Here is a 22,724-nt window from a genome sequence, read left to right as displayed (position 1 = left end):
CGCACCGCACATGCGCCGCGCTCCCCGAGCCGGCCCCTCCCTTGAGGCGGTGAACGAAGTTGTGTCCGTCCCCTGCTGGCCCCGCCCCCCCTTTTTCCCGCCCCTCGTCCGGGAGCGGCATCCGTGAGTCCGGCCCCGCCCCGGCCAGCCCGAGCGAGGCGGCGGGTGCGGGGGGGGTGGGGGCGGCCGTTGAGGCTGCGCGCGCGCTGGCGCCGGGCTCGAGCCGGCGGCGTCTCCCTTCCCTCCCCTCAGTCCCGCGCGGCGGCCGTGGCGGCAGCAGCAAGCTCGGGAGCGGTGTCACCTCCTCCTGCTCTTCGTCCTCGCTCTCCCCTCCGGGGCACGGTGAGCACCGCCGCGAGGGGATGGACTCGCCTCCCTGAGCGCTCTCCTGCCCCGCGCTGCGGGACCCGCTGCTCTCCGCGACGCCGCTGACGGCTGCGGGAAGAGCGGCCGCCCGCTCTCCGCTCGCCCCGCTCACACGGCCGCGTTGGGACGGGCGGCGGCTGCCCCGAGCGGGGCGGGCCCGGCCCGTTGCTCCGTGTGCCCGTGGCTCTGCGCCCTTCGGCAGCTGCTCGGGGCTCCGGGAGGGTCCCCTGGAGGCGGGGGGGTGCGGCGGCGGCGGCCGGAGGGAGGGCGGCTGCGGGCTGCCCGTGCTGGGGCTCCGGGCTGCCGCCTCCTGCCCGCGTCGGACTGTCAGCCGGGAGCGGGCTGGGCTTCTCCGTGGGATTTCACGTCTGTCGTATCGCCTGGGAAACTTCCTCAGCCCGACATAACTTCGAGCGAGAAGGGAGAGGAAAAAAAAAAAAAAAAGCCATTTCCTTTAGTGTTACAGCCGCTGGAAAACACAGCCGACAAGTTCCTCTAAAGATATAATTGCAACATCACTCCTGTAGAGGAAGCGAGACCTGGAACGTAGGACCGCAGGGAAAGCACTTAATCTCTACTCCTTTTGTGCAGTGGGAGAGAAGGCAAGGCTGTTCGATTCCGTGGGACTCTCCGGTGGGAGATTTAATGCCTCTTAAAGTATTTTTAAGGCTTTTCAGAAAGATCTTAAGCGCAAATTGCTCCTGCTGTAAGGCTCTAATCCTGTGAATTGGAAATGAGGTTGGGTATTGGAGGAGACGGGTGTGCTGCTTTCTGTCATTTTCTGTAGTAAATGCAAACGCAACCATACCAATACTGGACGTGGTTTGCCAGAATTCCGGGTGTAGTCGCTGCCTGCTGGCTCTGACTCGCGGTTCTGAAAGTTGCGCGTGCTTCCTACTATCTCTGCTCTGACTGACCTTGTTCAGCTGAATCCTTTGTGTTTATTGGTGCTTCCGAATCTTGTGTAACATCTGCCACCGTTGTAGAAATACATCATGTAGATAGGCTTTTGGATGGCTATCTTGCTTCCTGCTTGGTTTTCCTCGTAGAAATCTTCTTAGAACTAAGAGACTGAGAATAATCCTTTTTTTCCCCTTCTAATTCAACAGATGCAGTTTATGTTGCTTTTTAGTCGCCAGGGGAAACTGAGACTCCAGAAGTGGTATGTCCCACTATCTGACAAAGAAAAGAAGAAAATCACAAGGGAACTTGTTCAAACAGTATTAGCCCGCAAACCGAAAATGTGCAGCTTCCTGGAATGGAGAGACCTGAAGATTGTCTACAAAAGGTTGTTCTTTCTCACTAACCTCGTAATTGACATACATCAGAAACAGTGTAATAAGTAGCAAGAAAATAATGATGGTTGATTTTTTTTTTTTCTTAATTTATCCTTTTTTTTCTTCCCTCTACTGGCTTTGGAGGAGACTGACTTCCCTTGAATCTAATTTGATAACCAAGTAGGAATCATTCATGTGTAGAAAGTCATTCATGCATTTACAAATGTGCTGAAGAGATGAGGTTTCCTTCTTCTTTCATGAGGAGTGGTGGTTTTTAGTTGTTTAGAAGACCGCAGTAAATAAGCGCATAGAAATATAAGGCATGTAAGCTTTAATGAGTATAGTAAAGAAAAACTAAATTTTATAAGCATTTACCTCAGGCAGTGACTTCATAAACTTGCAAATATAACTTGCTTTTAAAGGCTGTCACAGAAATAAGAGAAACTTTTTCTTGTTTCAGACTACGTAGAACGTTATTTTGCTATGAACGCAAAAGCATTTTTCCAGCTTAAAAAAATCACAGGCAGTGTTTTTCTTTTGGTGAAAGTACCGTATGATTCTCTTTGGCATTGTTTTTCTTTCTTAGTTGTTCGCTAACATTCTGGAGTGTGTGACAAGAGTTTTCTTAGCTTTATGCTGGTGTTTAGCATGTATGACAATGAAGAGGTGTAAAAATAATTGTCCCCACAAGTAACAGTAATTCTCACTGCGGTTTGGTAGACTGCATCTCTTCTATCTAAAGGTAGTGCTACGGAACCTAGAATTAACTCCCTTCCCTAGTTAGTTAGAAACTTCATAAGGTTTATACATTCTTATTTTCCTCGAGGTAGTAAACAATTCCAATGCTTGACAGTATTGTTACATGCTGTCTTTAGGAAAGACAGAGTTGAAACAAAGGGTTTCTAACATCTGCAATGAGCCAATTGAGTAGAATTAAAAAAAAAAAAAGTATTAGATGTACACATGAGAGCAGGACCTACAACATCTGTGTATGTAACATCATATACCTGAAGACTGCTGGTGTATCTGATGTAACTCTGGAATACTAGGAGGAGGGAAGAGGAGGACCAATGCATAAGACTGTGCTTAAGGAAGCAGACATGTTTTCTGCCTTTTAATCTCCTCACAAAACTTCTTGCGTATACGTGCAGACAAAGTTGCTGAAATGCTTTGTGCATTCCCTTCAGCTGAAAAAGCACTTGAATGCATTATCACTTGGCTTTTATGGGACTAGATCAGAAAAACTGGCAATGCATAGGCAAGGCTGTTCCCCTTCCTAGCCTTGCACAGTGGTAGCTCTTCTGGTGGTAAGTTTACTCCACAGCTGTTTTTTCTTGTTTCTTTACTACTGTTAGCAACTACTTTTCGTGGGTGCTTTTTGGTTTTTTGTTTTTTTTTTTTTCTGGCCTAGAAGGCTGATAGAAATCTGAGTATGGCTTTTTGGGTTACTGTAAGTTGTGGTGTTCGTGTATCTCGGTAATGTGCTGTGGGGTCTGTGGTCAAGGAGAATAGTGCTTGCTGCTGTGTATCTGTAGACTGCAGTCCATCTGCTAGACTGCTGGTGTGCACAGCTGACTGCAGTAGTAATTTTGCTGTCTGCAAACCAATCTGACAGAGTTAGCCTATGATATTGCTTAAGATTAGCTTGTATCAAGCTAGTTAATATCCGTTTCTGCTCTGCTTTTGCTTTATTAGCAAGTAACACAAAGCTAAAACATCACCAGAATGACTGGGTGGCAGGGGATAGTGAGTTGAAAATCCTGTGCTTGGTAACAGTAACTGCTTTCGTGTCTCTGTGGAAAGACTTTTTCCAATCATCTTACTGTAACTAAAGTTGGTGAGTGCCAACTACTGTAATCGCTTTGAGAAGACAGATCTGTTAGCTCAGAAGCAGACAGTAATACTGACAGCTACAGTAGTCAAGGTCCAGTACTTCCTGAACAGCAGTCAGCTAAAAGAGCAAGATGTGTAACAGAAACTTTGCATGGATTGTGGAATTGCACAAGGTGCATACATTTGTTTGCAGGCAAAAGATTCCTGCACATCTCTCCTAAGATCTATTCTTACCTGGTTGAGTATTGGGAAATATCTGAACCTTCCAGTGCAAATGTTTTTCAGTATAAGTTGTTCGTATTGCTGTTGTACATTATGTACGCATAGCTATTATGAGTCTGAAATTGCTGAAATTTGTGCTATGATTGCTTTTAGAGTGTATTAACTGTCAACTTTTCAGGTGTTAGAGTTGACCTAGATATTGCAACTCAAAGAATGGCTGGCGTTATTAAAAGTATACTCTAGAGTCTCATTGATGTACCTTTTTTCAAGAACAAAACCAGCTCAAATGCAAAATTGACAAGCTGGTAGCTTTTGCTGCTTTCTTATATTTAACATTTATCAGGAAGGCTGGATGATTTTGATTAGCCTCCTTAGCTCTGTTTTATTTCATCCTTATCATTCACATGGAATGATTTCTGGACGAGTTTTCAAGATGATGGAACTACAGGGGTCTTTAAAATCCATGTGAATATTTTGCTTTTATTTCTTAGTTCCATGCATGTAGCATTGATATGGTTGCAAAACTAGGTCAGTCATTGTTACCTGCATTTTTTTTCACTGGAGAAACAAGTTCTTTAGAGATCTGAAAATACGCGTGGAAGTGTGCCCTGTTTTTGACATTGCTCGTGAATTGGGTTGGATATGTTCTGCAATTGGTTTGGAAGAGAGATTTTCAGGCTGGTAGGCACTTAAAAAGAATCTGAACTTCTGATTTCAGGGGACAGATTTGAAGCAGCTTGCTGGATAGAAAATTGAAATATGGGAATCCATTAACAGTTGTGCTTTATAACAATTGAGAGGGAATTGGCTGCAGACAGCTGATTAGAAACGTAGCAAATACTGTTAATGTTTGCTTTTCGTTTTGTCATTTTTTTAACTAGTTGTATTGGATCATATAGGATAGAAGTTCATGCAGCTTTCCCCTTTTGGCAGATAAATCAATATTAAATGCTATAATTTCTAGTATTTTAGTGAAAAAGGACCTTAAAATAGGATTTTTTTTTCTTCAAAGATCTCAACTACTTACTGCTTTAGCTTCTGACAGTGTTATTTATTTTCATTTTGCAGTATATTGCACTCTAGGAAAAAGCGGAGTAAGTTCTTGATGTAAATTTTTCTTGTTAGCATTTGGTATGCTGAGATTGTAGGACTTGGTTATCATTGACAGGTAATGTGACCAAGAAATGTGATTTTTATATGGCAGTTTGGGATTGTGTTTATGTTATATGGTTTTAAATTGGCACAGTCTGCACTGCCTTTAATGTTGTGACAGTCATCTGTTGCTGCACAATAACCTTAATCACAGGTTACTTTAAAGCTTTACAGAAAAATAAGTTTTAAAACTCTAATCTCTCCTACTCCAAAGAAAGAGCACGTTCTGCAAGTAGTGTGCATCTCCACTCGAAGCATTTTGATCATCCCACGATGCTGTTGTGTGGTGAGGGGCACAAGCCCGGCACAGGACATGATCATTATCTTTCCTTATGTGCATCTAATTGCCAGTTGAATCTGTTAAAATATAACTATGGGGTTGAGTAGGTGACTATAAAACTAAATGGATGTATTGATAATAGTTAATTAGGTTTGGTAGTTTAACTTGATCGGGTCCTCTGTGCAATATTCTCATTTTTGAGGTACTAGGAGGACCTCTGTATACATCCAAGTAGAAGCAGCATTTTTATCTTACAGAGGTTTACCGAGTTTTTTGCACATTTCTTAAACTATTGAAGGTTATAGCCTGCTGAAATTGGAAACTGCAAGATAAATCTTGTATAGCTTTATTATTGTTGCTTATTTCTGTATCTTAATTAAGTAGCGACTGCTCTGTGTGTTCTAGAATCTCAGAACTTCCAGTAAAAAAATATGTAATTTCTTTGTAAGAGGAAAAAAAAAATCCTTTCCCAAGGAAAATTTTAATGATTAGAACTTTCAGTTGGTCAACTGTGATAACCTGTCACCAAATCCAAAACTCTCAGGCTACTTGAAGCACCTGTTCACGTGTTAGAGGTGGTGTTGTGGTGTCTTTCAGTTACAGAATCATAGAATTGTTTGAGTTAGAAGGGATGTTTAAAGGCCATCTAGTCCAACTCCCCTGCAGTGATCAGGGACACCTACAGCTACATCAGGGTGCTCAGAGCTTTGTCCAGTCTGACCTTGAGTGTCTGCAGGGACAGGGCTTCCAACACGTGTCTGGGCAACCTGTGCCAGTGCTTCAGTATCCTTAGTGTAAAAAAAAAAAAAACAAAAAAAAACCTTTTTTCTTCTATCCAATCTAAATCTCCCCTCTTCTAGTTTGAAACCATTTTCCCTTGTCTTATCACAACAGACCCTGCTGAGGTGTCTGTCCCCTTCCTTCTTTTAGTCCCCCCATTAAATACTGACGGGTTGCTATCAGGTCACCTCGCAGCCTTCTCCAGGCTGCGCAGCCCCAACTCTCTCAGCCTGTCATCACAGTGGGGCGTTCCATCTCTTGAATCATTTTTGTGGCCTTCCTCTGGACGCACTCCAACAGCTCCATGTCTCTTCTGTACTGAGGACTCCGCATCTGGATGCAGTACTCCAGGTGATATCTCACCAACGTGGTGTAGAGGGGCAGGATCACTTCACTCACTCTGCTGGCCGCGCTTCTTTTGATCCAGCCCAGGATACGGTTGGCTTTCTGGGTTGTGGAGGCATGTTGCTGGTGCTTGTTTAGCTTGCCATCCACCAGTACCCGAGGTCCTTTTTGTCAGGGCTGTGCTCCATCTTTACATCTGTACATGAGATTGTACTGATAGTGGGAGTTGCCATGATCCTGGTGCAAGACTTTGCACTTGGCTTCATTAAACTTCGTGAGGTTCTCCTGGGCTTAAGCTTGTCTAGGTCTCTCTGAATGGCATCCCATCCTGCAGGTGTGCCAACCTCACCATGCACCTTGGTGTGACTTGCTCAGGGTGCCCTTGATTCTAATGTTGATGTTATTGATGAAGATATTAAATAGCACTGGTCCTATGTGCTGACCTTTGAGGGACACTACTCATCACTATCTCCATCCAGACATTGAACTATTAACCACCATTCTCGGGGTATGATCTTGCAACTGATTTCTTGTCCACTGAATGATCCACCTGTTAGTTCCATGTTCTTCCAATTGAATTCTGTTCCTTCCAAGCTCTGTAGGCCCTAGATGTCTGTAGTTAGAATTTACCTGCAAAACAACTTAGATGCTGAATGTTCTCAGCTAGCAACTTTACAAACTTTCCAGTGATGTCTTCAGTGGATGTTCTCTCATATAGTAGGGCACCATTAAAACGGTAGGTTTTGCAAGTTAAGCTGTGCTTGTAGTGACCTGGTACCTCAGCAGAAATAGTGAGCATAGAGGAGCACTTGGCTGGAGGATTAATTGCCAGTTTTCAGGCTTCCCACTATTGAATTTCTGTAGCTGTTGGGGGATGTTCATGAATTTGGTTCCCTCCTCAAAAATAAACACCTATAAAAGTCACTTATCTAAAAGCAGAAATTTGAGTGTTTGTATTGTTTGCAGTTCATTTGCTCTTCCATTCTGTGTTATGTTTTCAAGTGATACTTTCAAACTGTTTTGGATCTTTCTGCATTAGCGCCCCTTTTCTGACAGGTGGATGATGCTTATCATAAAGTATTTCCCTAAACACTTAGAACCAAATTACTTTAGGACTGAGGATTCTACTGAGATGGGGGGGAAAAAAAAAAAAACACAGACTACAATAGGGATGAATATGGCAGAGTATTTTTTACAGGTTGGGCCATATTTGCTCTTTAGTGTGGTGTATGGCTTGTGCTGTTTTCAGAATTTTCCTTTGTTTGGTGTACCTTTGAGTTTTCTGACAGACTCGTTAAGAAGAAGCAATACTTCTGCAAGGTAGTTAATGTTTGCTGCTTGCATACAGAAATTTGTTCATCTCTGTATGGTTATTCTTCATGTAAGCTTATCCATTTGGCAGAAAATTTTAATATCTGGACACCCTTTTTTTTTTTTTTTTTTTCTGAAACCATGGACTACGAAGGAAAAAAAAGAGAACAAACTAATACCTTTAAAAAATTTAATCTGAAGAAACTTTTATATTTTTCTGGTTTCAACATATTCTTACTAGTGGTGGCTGACGTATTTCTTATACTGTTTGCAGAGTAGGTATATTGAATCTGCATTTGACAGTTACTACTTAAAAAAAAAAACAAAACGAACAAAAAACCTCTTTGGAAAATGTTCTCTGCATATTTTGATAAATACCCAAGACTCCATTTTGTGTTACCATGAGTAGTTTTTGTTTCTTGAGATTCTTTCTCCAAAACTGCAGTTGGCAGAGCTTGAAAGTGTACTCTGCTTAATAGCTGCCAAATGAAGTCTTTCAAATGTATGTTTCATTTTCTTTTAAATGAGAACACTGAGAGCAGACAGCTTTCCTGGAAAGTGTTCTATGCAAGGTAAAGTATTTTTTCTCTCTCCCCTTCTTTTTTGTACTCAGATAAAATAATTCTGTGCATCAAAAGAGACTCTCAAGTAATAGAGAAATACAAGGAGTCTCCTTTGTGGATAAATATAAGATATTTAGGTCAAATTTAATGAGATTTATCAGTATAGAATTCAACTTGTTTAAGCACTGAAAGGGAATGGTTTACCCATGCTCATCTGAATATGAAGGAAGTTTTGTATAGATGAATTTGACCTAGGTACAGGTAATGAGTGTAAATGTCAGCAAAGCAAGCTAATAGTCTAACATGGAGTTAGACTTTAAAAAAAAAAAAAAAAAAATACTCAGGAGGCTTGAAAACCTTTTTTTTTCTTTACAGCGTAACTCTCCAATACTTTTCTTTTAAACAGCTTTGTCTGAAAGATGTCTTAAACAGATAACACCTTGTAAGCTACCACAATGGCTGTAAACGTCCTTGAAGCATTAACGAGAGGGAATAGCATAGCAGTGTAAAATCAAAAGGACTGTTCTCAGATAGGACTTAAGATGAGCTGACAAGTCACTGTGGTAGAGATATAAAAGAGCAATTAGTGTGAAGTGTTTCACTGGAAGTGCCTTCACCCTCATCACCCTAAGTTAGGTTTTGTGGGATAGCTTTTAGAGTTCAGAACTTTTGTATGAAAGTGTTTCTGATGAGGTGTTCATGATGAAGTAAGCCACGGCAATCTGACTTGGTAAGAGAGAGGGAGTGGAACTTGCAGCATTGTCATGGATGGTGGCTTAGTGACTGGGAGACAAATTGAAACCTACTATAAAATAATTTTTATGTGAATCCTAAATGAAACCTGTGGGAGTTTTCTTTTGGGGCTTACGGAGTCCCAGCTGGTAAAATTTCTGTGTAGTGTTAAAAACTTGTATCGATTTCTGCATACAGGAAAAGAATATGCATCTTAAACTTAGCATTTAAATCTTGATGACTTTTTTCTTTTAAACCAGATTGGCTTCTCTATTTAATGCTGCCAGTTACTCTCTCTAAACAGGCAAACCAAAGCAGCTCCTCATTCACAAAAAATATCAATTAGAACAGGTCTTACTTGAGATTTCGTTTCCGCCATGTGTATTTGTGTGGCATATGGTTTTGGCACTTTTCTAAAGGATGAGGAGGTTTTCCTGATTTGGTTTTCCATCAGCTGTTTTTAGGCAGAAATTGAACAACTCTGTGGTAATGCACAGTAGAACGGGATGGTCTTTTTGTTAAAGTGGAGCTCAAGATCATATCAGAGGTAAATAATTCCTTGTATTTGAAGGTGGAAGTAAATGCTGCAGTCAAGCTGATAGCCTCTCCTGACGCCAGAACTGCTTTTAGTAATCAAGTTGTTGACTTAATAGTGACTGGGGTATATGAGCTTAGTCTTGAATTTTTGTGGCATTAGTTGTATTCTCTAAAGACCAAATCCTAAATTACTAGTTCAGTTTATTTTTCCCAGGACATTTCAATTAGATGTTAATATCTATATGTCAAACTTGTGTGATATAAATTTAACATTTAATCTGTTGATTAGTATACCATTGCTTGTATGTTGCAAGTACAGTAAACATTTTGCCTCTGAACTGCCAGGAGGCCAAATAATTAAATGTATTTCCTTTTCCAACCACCACTTAAGCTAATTTAATTCCATCAATTAAAGAATATTAAAGACTGAAGTCTTGCTCGACTCAGGCAGATCCTTTTGTGCCCACGTGCATGTCTGGTGGTCTCCAAGCTGTTCTTTGATGGAACTTGCATGGCTGTTGATATAGAGTATCAATACTGTAAACTTGAGTTTGAAGGACTACAGAGCATTTAATACCTCTGAAATGCATTCATTTCACTCATCTTTTGCTAACCTGAGGATAACTTTGTTATTACAGATATGCAAGCCTCTATTTCTGCTGTGCCATTGAAGATCAGGACAATGAACTAATAACTCTGGAAATAATTCATCGTTATGTAGAACTTCTTGACAAGTATTTTGGCAGTGTGAGTTAGAAACTTGTTTCTGGTTATTTTTTTATGGATTCACTGTCTGTATTGTGTTGTTATTTTATTTTCACACAGCCTTTTTAAGAGCACAAACTAGCTATTGAAGAGGTATATCTTAATAGTTTTTCTGTTGTTTACCTGGCCAAACTAAACTGACAGTTGCCTGTATAATGCCTACAGTATAAAAGTAAACTAAGAATTTGGAGAACAGTTCTTAATCTGATGTTAATTACCTGTATTTATTTCATTTCTTAGTGGTCTTGCTAGAGGTTAGATAAAATATTATCCTTAGCTTTTTGTCCAGGCTTCCACTTTCTGTTCTCTCTGGCAGTGTTCTGTACATGTGTATGTACATTCTGCCCTCCCCCAGCACTTCTTATGTCTTCTTTCAAATGAGGCAGTTGGTTGTGAACTAGCAAGAAGGGGAAGAAAAGAAGACATTTGCTTTCGCAGATACCAAAACCAAACAGAACAGAAGCAGTGTGCATTTGCACTTCTGGGAAAACTGCTCATCCTTTTGCTTTCCAACTCCTTTTGACTGGGATACACACAGAGTGAATAAGAAATTGATTGTTTAAAAAAAAAATTTCTATAAAATTGCATCATCTGTCCCTGTATACTTCAGGGAAAAAGAGAACTGTAGTGATGTTCTGTTGCTTCATGAAGAGCCGTGTCAGACTGATAGCTGTGAATTGAGCACTCTTTGTTAAACAGTGAAAAACCTTTTAAAAGAGGCTGCTATAGTTGTTCAACTTGAGAAAAACAAAAAAAAACAAAAAAACCACCACCAACAAAAAATCTTGGTTTCAGTTTTGTTGTTAATTTTGTTGTTGTTGTTGTCCTACTTAAAATGTTATAGCCTGAGGCCAATATCTTGATTTGGTGAAGTTTGTTGAAGATGTAAGTTAAGTTTTCTGAGGGTATCCTCAGAGTATTCTCCCACTTTGCAGTAATACTTGATCTTTTCAGGTATGTGAACTTGATATCATCTTCAATTTTGAAAAAGCCTATTTTATTCTGGATGAGTTTCTCTTGGGAGGGGAGGTCCAGGAGACTTCCAAAAAGAATGTTCTTAAAGCCATTGAACAGGCAGATCTTCTACAGGAGGTAAGCAATTTAAACTTATCTGGGCAAAGTATCAGCATGCTGGATTGTGGTTAGAAAAAGCTACCATTTCTTTGAGCTTGTGGAAGGTATCTTCTGGCACGCTTAGCATGTAGCTACCGCTTAGTTGTTCTAATTGTGCAACACTGCTGCATTATCTGCTCTTTCCATCTTGTTCGGCATGAATGTATTGTAACCTACTGTGATTTTTGTGTTCTGCTAGAAACGTAAGTGGCTGTTTGTATGTGTATATCTAGGTAATTATAGATTGTGCAGCTTTAATTTAGTTTTGTTCACGTCTTTTGTTTATTTTTTTTGATTAATCGGCGGTTAGTTTTTTTTATCATACCTGATGCATGTTCACTTCTTTACTGTTTCATTGCTGAAATCCAGAAGCTAGACTCTCTTCTTTGAGACTCATACAGGTATAGTTCTTTAGATTCTAAAGACCTTCTTTTCTGCTGTAGGTTGCTTACTGTGGCACATTTCTAACTTTAAAGTTGACAAAACAGTAATAGTATTGCTTAGAAACACACAGAATGAAGTATAAAAACATCTGGGTTTTCCCCTTGAATGCTTTTGTCTGTTACTAACTTTGAAGAAATACAGATTGCATTTTTTTATTATTTTTTCTTTCAAAAATATTTAATGGGGAGGAGTTCAATGACACAACACTTAATAACATATCCCTCTTGTTTCTCCATTCTGTACTTTTCTTTGTAGTTAATTGCTGTAGCTTTGAGGTCAGCATTAATGCCTGAATGTCTAAATGAAATTCATTAAATTCTAGTAGGCTGAAGAAATTATCAGTCTCTTTATATGAGAGTCAGTGAAACATGGTTTAGCAGAGGTAATGAATCATATTTTAAACATACTAAGTTTCTCTTACAAGGTACTATATAAATGTTAGCTGAAATATTATTACAGTTAACATGAACCTTCCATTTGTTCACTTGCCCAGTTTGTTGTTTAATTCTCATGTGAATGTTCTGTTTTCTACTTGCTGAATGTTGAATTATGAGACTGGGGAATCACAAAGTTCTTTATCATTGTAGTTGTATCTGTAATCCTTTTCAGAGTACAGACAAATCCAGAACATGTCGAAGTTCTCAGCTGTCAGCAGCTAGTTACTGTTATGAATAGAGCCAGCATCACACAGATTTGTTAGCATCTTTCTTTAGGTAGGAGCTATTTGAGCAGACATACAGCTTGTATTCTAAAGAAGTTTCAGTCTGTCCTTTTCGAACACTTAAAAGGAATTATCTTAACTGGAAGTCTTGTTTCAGTTTACAAAGGGGGGGAAATCTGTCAATTTTACCTTAAAATCTTTTGCTGTTCTCAGTATAAGATCATATTGGAATAGGTAACTAACCTGTTATATCTGTCTCCTGCAAATGCAGAGCTAATTACATATAAATTTGTATTTATACAAATGGTATTGCAAAAAAAAGGTATTGCATTTTCTTAAACTTCAGAGCCCATCAGAGTATTTTCAGCGTTTTCTTAGGGCTCTTCTAAAGCAAAATCTAGAAATTAATTACTGAGCTTGTCCGAGCAACTCGCATTTTCTTTTTAGACTTACATAACATAGCTTCAAGTTAAAAATGTGCACTCAAATGGGAGTATTGCTTTTTCAACTGGAGACTTTTCCCTGGCTGTGATGGGATTACCTTGATGCCCTTTACTTCTGAGACTCTTTACTCTTCTTTTTCCCATCTCTTAAATGTTCTATCAAGTTTTATTAACTATTTTCTGAATAAATTGGAATTCAGCAGATGACCATGGATCCACTGTATTGCTTTGGTTTTTTTTATAAGCTAATTGATTTTGTTTTATTCTTAGTAGAGTTATACTGACTGTCAGTCAAGTATAAAACTACTCCTTATATGTGCTTTTTAGTTTATAAGAACTGTGAAAGCCTGAGTATATATTTAAAATGAGCTTCCAATAAGGTTAGACTTATTTTGTGGATGACTTTTTTTTTTTTTTTTTTTTTTTTTTTTAATGCTAATATGTGCATGCTGAGGCTGAAGAAGAGGTTGTTAAAATAATAGTTTGCCACAACTGGAGACTTCTTGTATTTCTATTTAATTTTGCTTCCTAGAATACCCCAAAGCTACTGGAATGAAATGTGTTTTGATTCCAAATGCAAACCTTTTCTTGCAGGGTTATGGTGTGTTTGTTTTTGACCATCTCACATTGTAATTATGTGCAACAAAAGGACTTTTATTTGGACCTGAGAAGTCATATATTGCCTAATTTAAAAACTATTATTGAATATGCAGCATTATTAATTAGTAATGATGCATACATTAATGCATGAAGCACCTTAGTCATCAAAAGCTGTACAGAATACTTACACAAAGGAAAATCATTACAAATACATTAAGTGGCTGTTTGAGTAATGTTAAAAGAAAATGCAGAGGCATAAATTGCTGAATAGTGCATCAGTTCTTAATAGTCTTGCCTACTTGTATTCTTGTGGCGTTTCTCCAGGGTGTGCTTCTGTTTCTGAGCACCTACTTCAGTGTACAATTAAGTTTCTTGGTGCTATGCAGTCCTCTTAATGCTAGGCTTCACATGCCTGAAACATGCTAAGTTTTTAAGCCTTTTTCCACCTTCAGTTTCTTGTTAGCTCTTAGTATTGTGATCAGTTCAGGTATTTGTTCCCTACCTCCTATTTATTAGCACCTGATATAACTTACCAATAGTTGGTCATTAATACTGACAACCTTACCCTGTGAATGACAGTGAAAAGGAATCCAGTGCTTGTGTGCTTCATTGGAAATCTGTTGCTAGGAGTGCATCTTTAGAAAACTCTGCTGTTGTGTGTCTTGTTTGATAATTGTTCTTTTGCTGTAAAAATTCTACATGCTTAACTGGGGTTTACAGAGACAAGTGGTTCTGAAAAGGTGGTATTTCATGTAGTCAACTCAATTATGCCAGGAGAAGAATATTTGCATGCAGAGTATAGCTGTGTGTGAGATGTATACATGTGGTCTTTGGAAGAGCTGAAACATGCTTGATTTCATAACATTTAACATTTTTAATGTGTGGAACTTGACACGGTGCTTTTATGGAAAGGATCGGTTCTTTTTCCACTTTATTTGCTGTGTTTACTCGGATCATCAGGTAAAACTGAAATAGTGCTTAGAATTGTGCTAAAATGGTAATGTTCAGTAATATTCTAATATATAAACCAGGCAATTGAACTTACACAAAATTGCTGATCTTCATTTGAAGTAGGTGCAAGTTCCTAAATATTAGTGAAAATTCTTTTTGGTACATTTCCCGTGTAGTTTTTGATAAAATTATTTCAGAATTCTTTTTTCTTTTTTCACCATTATTTTTTTTTGCGTGTGTTTTCAGTAGTTGATTGCAGAACATACAAAATACTAAAAGAAAAAAAAAAAGGTTTATTTTTGAAGATTTCAATGAAAAAGTCAGTGCATCTATTCACAAATCACTTCTTCATCACTGCTTTACTAACAGTTGAAAGTGTAGAAGCTGTGTGAATGTTCTTGCTAGGCTCTTGTAGTTTGTCTTCTGACAGTGTCCACTAATCACAGAGTCACAGAATGGCCAGGGTTGGAAGGGACCTCAAGGATCATGAAGCTCCAACCCCCCACCACAGGCAGGGCCACCAACCTCCACATTCAACACTAGACCAGGCTGCCCAGAGCCCCATCCAATCTGGCCTTGAACACCTCCAGGGACGGGGCATCCACAACCTCTCTGGGCAGCCTGTTCCAGCACCTCACCACTCTCTCAGTAAAGAACTTCCCGTAATCAGTGTTACTAATGTAGTCTTGATATTAGCTCTTTAATATGAACTTTTGAAGAGACTTCCTTCCTGTGTTGGCAGTGATGTTTTGTGCTTTGGCCATACCTGTGTGCCTCTCAGCATGAAACAAGTGGGTAACGAAACCGTTATTGCAGTGGAGATCTGACTGCCTTAATAGTCTTAGTTCTAAGTAACTTCTGAGTCAGTTCCAAGTGGACAGCTTGGTCAGCTTAAGACTGCAGTTCTTAGAACACATGCTTTATTTTTATTAATAAATAATGGTCTCTAATTTAAGTTTTAAAGATGTTTGTAGGGAACTGTATGGCAGGTACTGTGATTGAGAAAAGATATACTTCTAGTTGATACAAGGAATGGGAGGTACTCGAAGTCTATGTTGACTGGAAATCTCTCTCTTCTCTTGGAAGAAGTTGTGATAGTATTCTGGTAGTTTTTCTAAAACGAAGTTCAGATTTCAGTTCCAGAAGAGTGTTGAATTTATGGCAGGGCAGTTAGTCATGCTGTTAGGTTGCCTGATCGTTTGACTTTTACATATAAAGTGTATGCCTTGTCTGCTTCTATAAAAGTTCTTCACTCTTCATATGCTGATCAAAAAAGAAGTGACCTTGTATGTGGTGCTGATTAGAGACAGTATTTAAGAACCTATAATGAGACACTTCCTGGCTTTGTGTGATTGGTGTGAGAAACCATGCTTGTTCATGAGATGTGTAAAATAGGTTGACAAGTGTCTTAGGAGAGTATGTTAGAAAAGTGTTCGCATATGGGAATTTACCACCTTCTTGAGGTACTGCGTGTTTAAAATGTGCTGTTTAAAATGTAGATGTTTGTAAAGCAGTAGGTGAAAAAATGCATGCATGTGGAAAAAGGCCTTTTTTTTTTTTTTTTTTTTTTTTGATTCTTTGGCCTTGAGATTCTTTTCCCATTTTTGGGAATAAAAAGTTTGTTTGCTTGTTGTTAAAGACAAGCATAGCTTGCTTGTTACTATGTATATAACTCAAAACCATGTAAATGGTCAATTGCTTTTTTGTTTACTTTCCTATGTGAATTGAACAGATGTTTACTTCATTCAAAAAAGTAACTACTATAGAACATGACTATAGTCAAACATATATACATTACTGTACGCATAATATGCTTCAATGTATGGGAAGAACTCATTTGTACCTTCTCTTAGGAAAACATGCTTATCAATTTGTTGGTGCTATAAATTATTCTCATGGTCATGAAAATTAGCCTGCTTTTTAAATTTGGGATTCGCAGGATGCAAAGCAAGAACATAAGTAAATATTTTGTAACTTCAGTAAATGGAATTGCTGCAGTCTGGCATTCATGAATATCATAGAATCATGGAATGGCCTGGGTTGAAAAGGACCACAATGATCATCTAGTTTCAACCGCCCTGCTATGTGCAGGGTCGCCAACCACCAGACCAGGCTGCCCAGAGCCACATCCAGCCTGGCCTTGAATGCCTCCAGGGATGGGGCATCCACAACCTCCTTGGGTGACCTGTTCCAGTGCGTCACCACCCTCTGTGTGAAAAACTTCCTTCTCATATCTAACCTAAACCTCCCCTGTCTCAGTTTAAAACCATTTCCCCTTGTCCTATCACTATCCAGCCATGAATATGAGTATGTCAGTTTAACTTCCAAATTTTTTGCTCTATCATCTTGGTCTGTTTTCTGTTAACTATTTCACTCTCTAGCAGTCTGTTTAAGTAAAAAATTGTAGTCCCGAATTCCTATAAAAATCTGTTTATAACTGTCTTGATTTTAAGTTGGTGACAAGCACTTATGAAAACTGCCAACTGTTTTTGAAGATGTCTTTGTAGTTTCTGATATATTTAATAAAAAAAAAAAAGCTGGGGTTCAGGTGGAATGAGCTCTAAGAATTTGCATAATCAGAAATCATAGGAAACAAAATCCTAAGAAACCTCTGAGTACTCTAAGTTGTTATTTTAATAGTTGCAGAAAGTTCTGTAATTTTTGATAGCAAAGGTGCTTCCTTACTTACAATACATAGTTTTCAGCTGTCCTCTTGATGCTGTAGACTAGACTTTCCTGCAGATACTTAACAAATGATAGCATTTTGTTTAAAGCTTTAGGAGTTTGTCCAGAAAATGAGTAGTAGAACATGCAGCTCTGCTTTTTTCCCAAATAGGAGTGAGAGGTGGGGAAGCTAATCTCATTTTCAAGAAGACATTTGAGACTGAAAAAAAAAGTAGCATTGAATATCCAAGCAGTTGTCATACAAGGGCTGCTCTGAAAGTAATGCCTCCTATTTTATTATGTTGGCCCATGATGTCAGAGGCAGATGGTGATAGGGCAGTAGAGGTTGAACCTTCCCACCAATATTCCATTACATTTTATTGCCGTATAACAGATGGCAGCAGAAGGGCAGTCTGATACAAATGGGATCTGACATGAAGTGCTTATGAAGTAAAGATGTGAAACTAAACTTGTCAGTGGGTGCCATTTTTTTGCACACAGATTTGCTGATGCTTGGTGAACACTTCTGGAGACCAGCCAGTGGATGTGAGCACAGTAATAGGTGGGTGGTGTGTTTCAGCAGTGGCAACAGTGGGTCACCTCTGCTGATGCAGGTTTTTCTGTATGCAGGCTCTTTCTTGTTCATTGCTGGAGAGAATCCATAGCTCATGTAGTGGCTATTGAAAAATAGTGCTGAGGATATCCTCCATCACACAGTGGCACTGTGCTCTTTTATCTGCTATAGTTTCCTTGGAAATAAAAGGGACGCCTTACTTTCAGAGCAACGTAGATACTTCATCCCATTACCATTCTTAGACTGCTTTTTTTTTCTCTGATAACTTTAAATAACAGTTTTTTTGTAAGAGGGTGTGTGATTTGTCTTTTTTTCTTTGCTTTTTTTTTTAAATATGAATGTGGTTATATTTTTGGAATTTTCTCACTTTTTGGGATGTCAGGAAGCTTAGGGCTTCATAGGTTTGCAGGCTTTGATTTCTAAATGTTCTAAATCCAGTTGTCTTTCCAGAAACATGGTCAGATCATAATCCGTCCTTCACTTTGATTTGAAAATGGTAGATATCAGTCTGCACTTCATTTTTTGTGTGGACCTTTAACATCTTATTTTAACAAGTCTATCTCCGTAATGCTTTTTTCCTTTGTTTCCTTTTTTCTTCATTTGGGGTGTGTGCATGTGAGATGTGAGTAATCTTAAGTCAGAAGTTGTTTACAATATTGTGAGGAAAGCATCTTCCATGTAAGTGTTGTGTGTGCATTCAGTTTGTTTTGCAAATTGAAATGCTATGAACAGTTATTAGTATGATGAATTAGTACAAGTTGAGTTCCTGCTTTTTCTGGTAGGTATTCAATACACTCTCTGATACGAATTCCAATACTATTAAACAATATCTACTGCATACAGATTTCTGTGGAGTTGATTATTTGTTGATATAAGCAATTCTTATAAAACTGTTAAGGGTGTATTAACAGTGTACTGAACTGATACTTAATAGTTCTATTAAGGATATGATTATTATCTTTGTACACTGAACTCTCCTGATAGATTTTTCCAGAAATAGTTTTCTATGGCTTTTCTGTAGAAGCAGTGCATCATGGTGATGTGAAAATTTTAGCTGTGCTGAATAAGCCATCTTTGTTTTCAGGAGCTCTGTCGCGTGCATTCAGTCAATAAGCAGGAAATTCAAAGAGCAACTGGCCAGGATTTCTTCAGTTTTGTTTGACAGTAAGGAGACAGTATCTTCAGAATTCAGTGCCCCTTTTTAAATGGTCACGTAAACCTCCATTTTAATAGCACATGTTTTCTAATTCTCTCAGAGTGCTGGAAAGAGCAAAGCTAAATGTTTGAACCTTGTGGTAGTAAGGAAGAAATTCCATTTTATTCTGGTATCTGAGATGATGAGTCATGTTGCAGTGCTACTATTGTACACTAAAGCTCTCACAACCGGTGGAGGTGTTTTTAGAGCTCCACAGAACAGTAAATGAAAAAAGTATGGATGGCCTCAGGAGGGATCCCATGGAGTTCAGTTTAAGTTCTTATTTTTGTGTCTGTGTGCATTTCGAGTGTTAGGTGTGTTGCTGGTGTGTATGGGAGCTCTGCTTTCTATTGTCAGTCTGCAAAGAGTAGCGGTGCTGGCTATCAAGATACGTTGAATGCATACATGTTGTAATCTTATATTGAAAATTTAATTTGAAATGGCAGAAAGAACAATTCTCAAAATAAACTTGTTGACTGTAGGTCTTTTCAGACTAAGTACATTTGATTAATGAATGGATTCATGTGAAAGTGTTCAAATTCTTGCACCACTCATTACTACATGAAAATGACGGGGTTATCACATACAACTTGGCAAGTAGTGATATGGCAGCTGTTAGAGGAGGAAATGCCATTACATGGCTCTTGAATTAAGTTGTGTGCATTAAAGTGTGGTAGATAAATAGAATGCAACTTTTATCTCCTTCTATGGAGCATATCTTACTTGGATACGAATGCTAGTAACACTGTGGGAAACAGTCACTAGATAAATTATATGTTAATTTGATATCATCCTGTGCTGTTGTGTTCTAAAATCTGTTAAGGTTGCGCTAATTAACTGATTTTAAGTTCTCATCAAGCACAGGTCAACCTTCCTAAATAACTGTAGAGTTCTCTAAGGTATTTATATTGTTTAGCTTGTTAAGAAATAAAATATAAACTAATGCATGTTTTTAATGCATTGTCTTGGAATCTTTGAGCATATATTCTTTATTGATGCCTTTGTTTGCTTAACAGTGAACTGTTAGTAGGACCTAATAAAATTGTATTAATGAGTAACTATAGCTGAAGTAAATCTAAGTTAACTAACAATTTATTTTTGTATGTAGTGCAGAGTATTTTTTCTTTTATTTTAAATGGAAATAAGCTGTAAATTGTTTTTGTTTTTAAAGTAGATGGTATTACATTTTCTTGCTTGATTTTGTGTTTGTAGAGCCAGAATGAAGACTGGGGAGGTTTGTCTGAGGATATCTTATGATTAAGAGCAATCTAAGACATTAGCCCTTTTGACCCCCATCTAGACGATTGGTAACTACAAAGTTTACCATTTTGGTGGCATGGATTAAATGGGTGCTATGCAAAGACTGTTGCACGTGTAATTAAATCCTTGCAAGGGTAAACAAAAATGGGTGATGGGCTTAACCTTCTGCAACACCTGCATGATGGTCTTTGAAGAGTGCTTTGAGTGTTCCCTGTTTATTTTCCTTTTTTGTACTAACTGCATCAACTCGAAGCGTCTGACTTCTACTAGCTTTCTTTTGGTGTTGATAATTAATGGGATAATGCAAGTTAGTGAAATGGATACCAAAACTAATAACTAAACTGAGTTTGGCTTTATTTACTTACAATCAACCCATGCAAAAGTGTCTTTACTGGAAAATGAGCTGTTTACATCTGCTGTGCAAAGAAAGTAGGCCCTAAAAAGACTGGGTGCTGCTGCAGTTGACTATATATCAAGTGCCGGATGCTGCATGACAAAACAAAGCTTATTTGCATACATAGTGCATTGCAACATATTTTTGTCCAAAGCAAAAGTGGAATACGTTGTGGCAGTCCTACTAATAAAGGTAAGATTTTATCTTAAATAAGGCAAGTTTCAAGCACATGAAAATGATTTGCTGGAGGAAAACTTAATTAGTTTGCTGCTTCTTTGATACCATGATGTACAAGTAGTTCAGTAAACAAATTGGTTTTTGTAATGTGGAACTAGGAATAGATACAATTTCGTGTGCAGCTTTATAGATACCAGGATTTAGTTAACAGACTAGAGAAAATTACTGTGATTGACAAATATTTTTGTAACATGTTCGAAATCAAATTCACTGTGGTATGGATAGCTTTGTCATTTAAAAGTTACTTAGTATATACTGTAGTTGATCAATGCTGGGGAATGGGGAGTAACTAATATGATAGCATATTAGACCTGTAGAATTAGGGCAGCCGGCAAGAGTCCCTTGTTCAAAACAGAATTACTTACATGTATCTGAATATAATCTAGAACTAGCAGAAAGTCTAAATGATAAAAATAGATTTCTTCCCACATCTTTCTCTGTACAATTATTGTTTTCCCTCTCCTTCATGGTAACAAGTTTATACATAAGGGGTGATTTTCATGGTGAGGTTAGTATTGGTTGTGCAAATGTAAAAAATTGTGACTGGGACTTCAAAGAGCTATAGGTAAGTTGGTTTAGACCTATGCTAAGCATAGAGCTTTTACTTAAGAGTGCTAATTTATTTTGTTGACTTAGACTGCCACAGAGACTAATTCTGGAACATGCAAGCTCAAGCTTATAGAATGCTGGGAGACTTGAGTTTTATCTACAGAATATGTCCTGGATGGATTCTGTATACGGGCATGGTTTTAGCTGTTCAGGTGTGCTTTGTCCCTACTGATTTAAACAGTGTTCTTAGCAGTTTCTCGTGGAATGCTTCTTCCTGGCCTATACTTTTTCCTGAAAGAAGCAAAGCAGTAATCACTGTGTACTGAGCACGATTTCTACCTGTAATGACTCTACAGTTGGGCAAATGGAAATGGTGTCTGCTGTGTTGAGTGGAGAAGTGAGCTGGTAGATGAATGCATATAATGAGAGGAATAGTTTGCGTGCTGGAAGTTACTGCTGCTTTTGTATTCAGTTGAGAGTGTTCAGCAGCAAAGAAAAATACCCTGAGATAAAGAGGGTTGGCTGTGGGCAAGTGGAGCCTTTGGTTCATAAAGCTTCTGTGCACGGATTATCCTGATACTTAATTACGAGGTTATACAGGTTCAGTTTACTTAGTCTGTATTACTCTGTCTAGCATAAACACGCACTAAAAGAGTAGAACTCAGGTTTTTGAGGGTTATTTCAGAAAGATTTCCTAGTGTTCTGAATTCTGCCCATGCTAAGTTATTGCAAGTATGATAAGACATTCAGAAATAGTCTATTCTATACAGAGTTTGGCTAAATTTTACCATTTTGTAACAATGGTCTGTATATCTGTGTTGTAAAAGGCCGGTGTTCCCCAGATGTCTTGACTGCTGTCTGCTGTGCACCCCGAAGTCAGTGTAGTTAAGTTCTAATTTACTTTTACTGCAGCCCTGTTATTGGCTGGAGTCACGGGAGAGCATTAAGGAGCTTCAGCAGCAATGAACTTGGAGTTTTCAGTTGTTCTTTCTCTTCCTATTTATTATACGCCCAATAAACTATTATTATGGCCATACTATAACTGGATTTCAGATCAAGCTGATTCTACTGAAATTGTTCATTTATGAAAACACAGCAGCTTTTGTTTTCCTCATTAACAAATAAGCCCTGCAAACGTTTGTTCGAAGAACTGTAAGAGAAGAAAGTGTTGCAGGAACAATAAGGAGTGGAACTGCTTAAGTGCTGTTAGCAAGGAATCTGGGAGATATGGGATGTGACATGTATCTTATGATAATGTATTCTGGTCATCCCTTCAGAAATTCAGCCCAGCAGTTTAAGAAATGCTTTCCTTAAGCAAAGGGGAATAAGTAATATAAGTCTCTAGCTGCAGTGCAGGACTGGAAGAGAATGGAAGAAAACACTAGTCAATCCTAGTGTGTGAAGTGTGGCAACCTGCGAAACACACATACACTGGTAGAGGAAAACTCAGTGACTTGTTAGAGCTTTGGCTTCAGT

The 22,724-nt window shown here is 38.6% G+C and overlaps 1 protein-coding gene across 7 annotated transcripts in view; it reads left to right on the top strand.

The window, feature by feature from the left end:
* Positions 1–217: 217 nt before the first annotated feature.
* AP1S2 (adaptor related protein complex 1 subunit sigma 2) overlaps positions 218–22,724 on the top strand; it is a 32,942-nt gene continuing 10,435 nt past the window's right edge. For 3 of the 7 annotated variants that reach the window (XR_006178069.1, XR_006178072.1, XR_006178071.1), the window contains exons 1-5: positions 218–342; positions 1,476–1,654; positions 10,037–10,145; positions 11,118–11,255; positions 20,021–20,115. Coding sequence is in view for 3 of the 7 variants with exons in the window: in XM_042866730.1 (XP_042722664.1) it covers positions 1,476–1,654; positions 10,037–10,145; positions 11,118–11,255 (426 nt within the window). In the remaining 4 variants the exon portion in view is untranslated. Of the gene's footprint in view, positions 343–1,475; positions 1,655–10,036; positions 10,146–11,117; positions 11,256–20,020; positions 20,116–20,451; positions 20,655–22,724 lie in introns of all 7 variants that reach the window. The other 4 variants (XM_042866730.1, XM_042866729.1, XM_042866731.1 and 1 more) reach the window with 2 other exon arrangements.

Source organism: Lagopus leucura, unplaced genomic scaffold (genome assembly GCF_019238085.1).
Source record: "Lagopus leucura isolate 7727_CA_CO unplaced genomic scaffold, USGS_WTPT01 Super-Scaffold_100001, whole genome shotgun sequence".
Lineage (NCBI taxonomy): Eukaryota > Metazoa > Chordata > Aves > Galliformes > Phasianidae > Lagopus > Lagopus leucura.
Note: the sequence above shows the minus strand (reverse complement) of the source record. Positions and strands in the feature narration are given on the sequence as shown.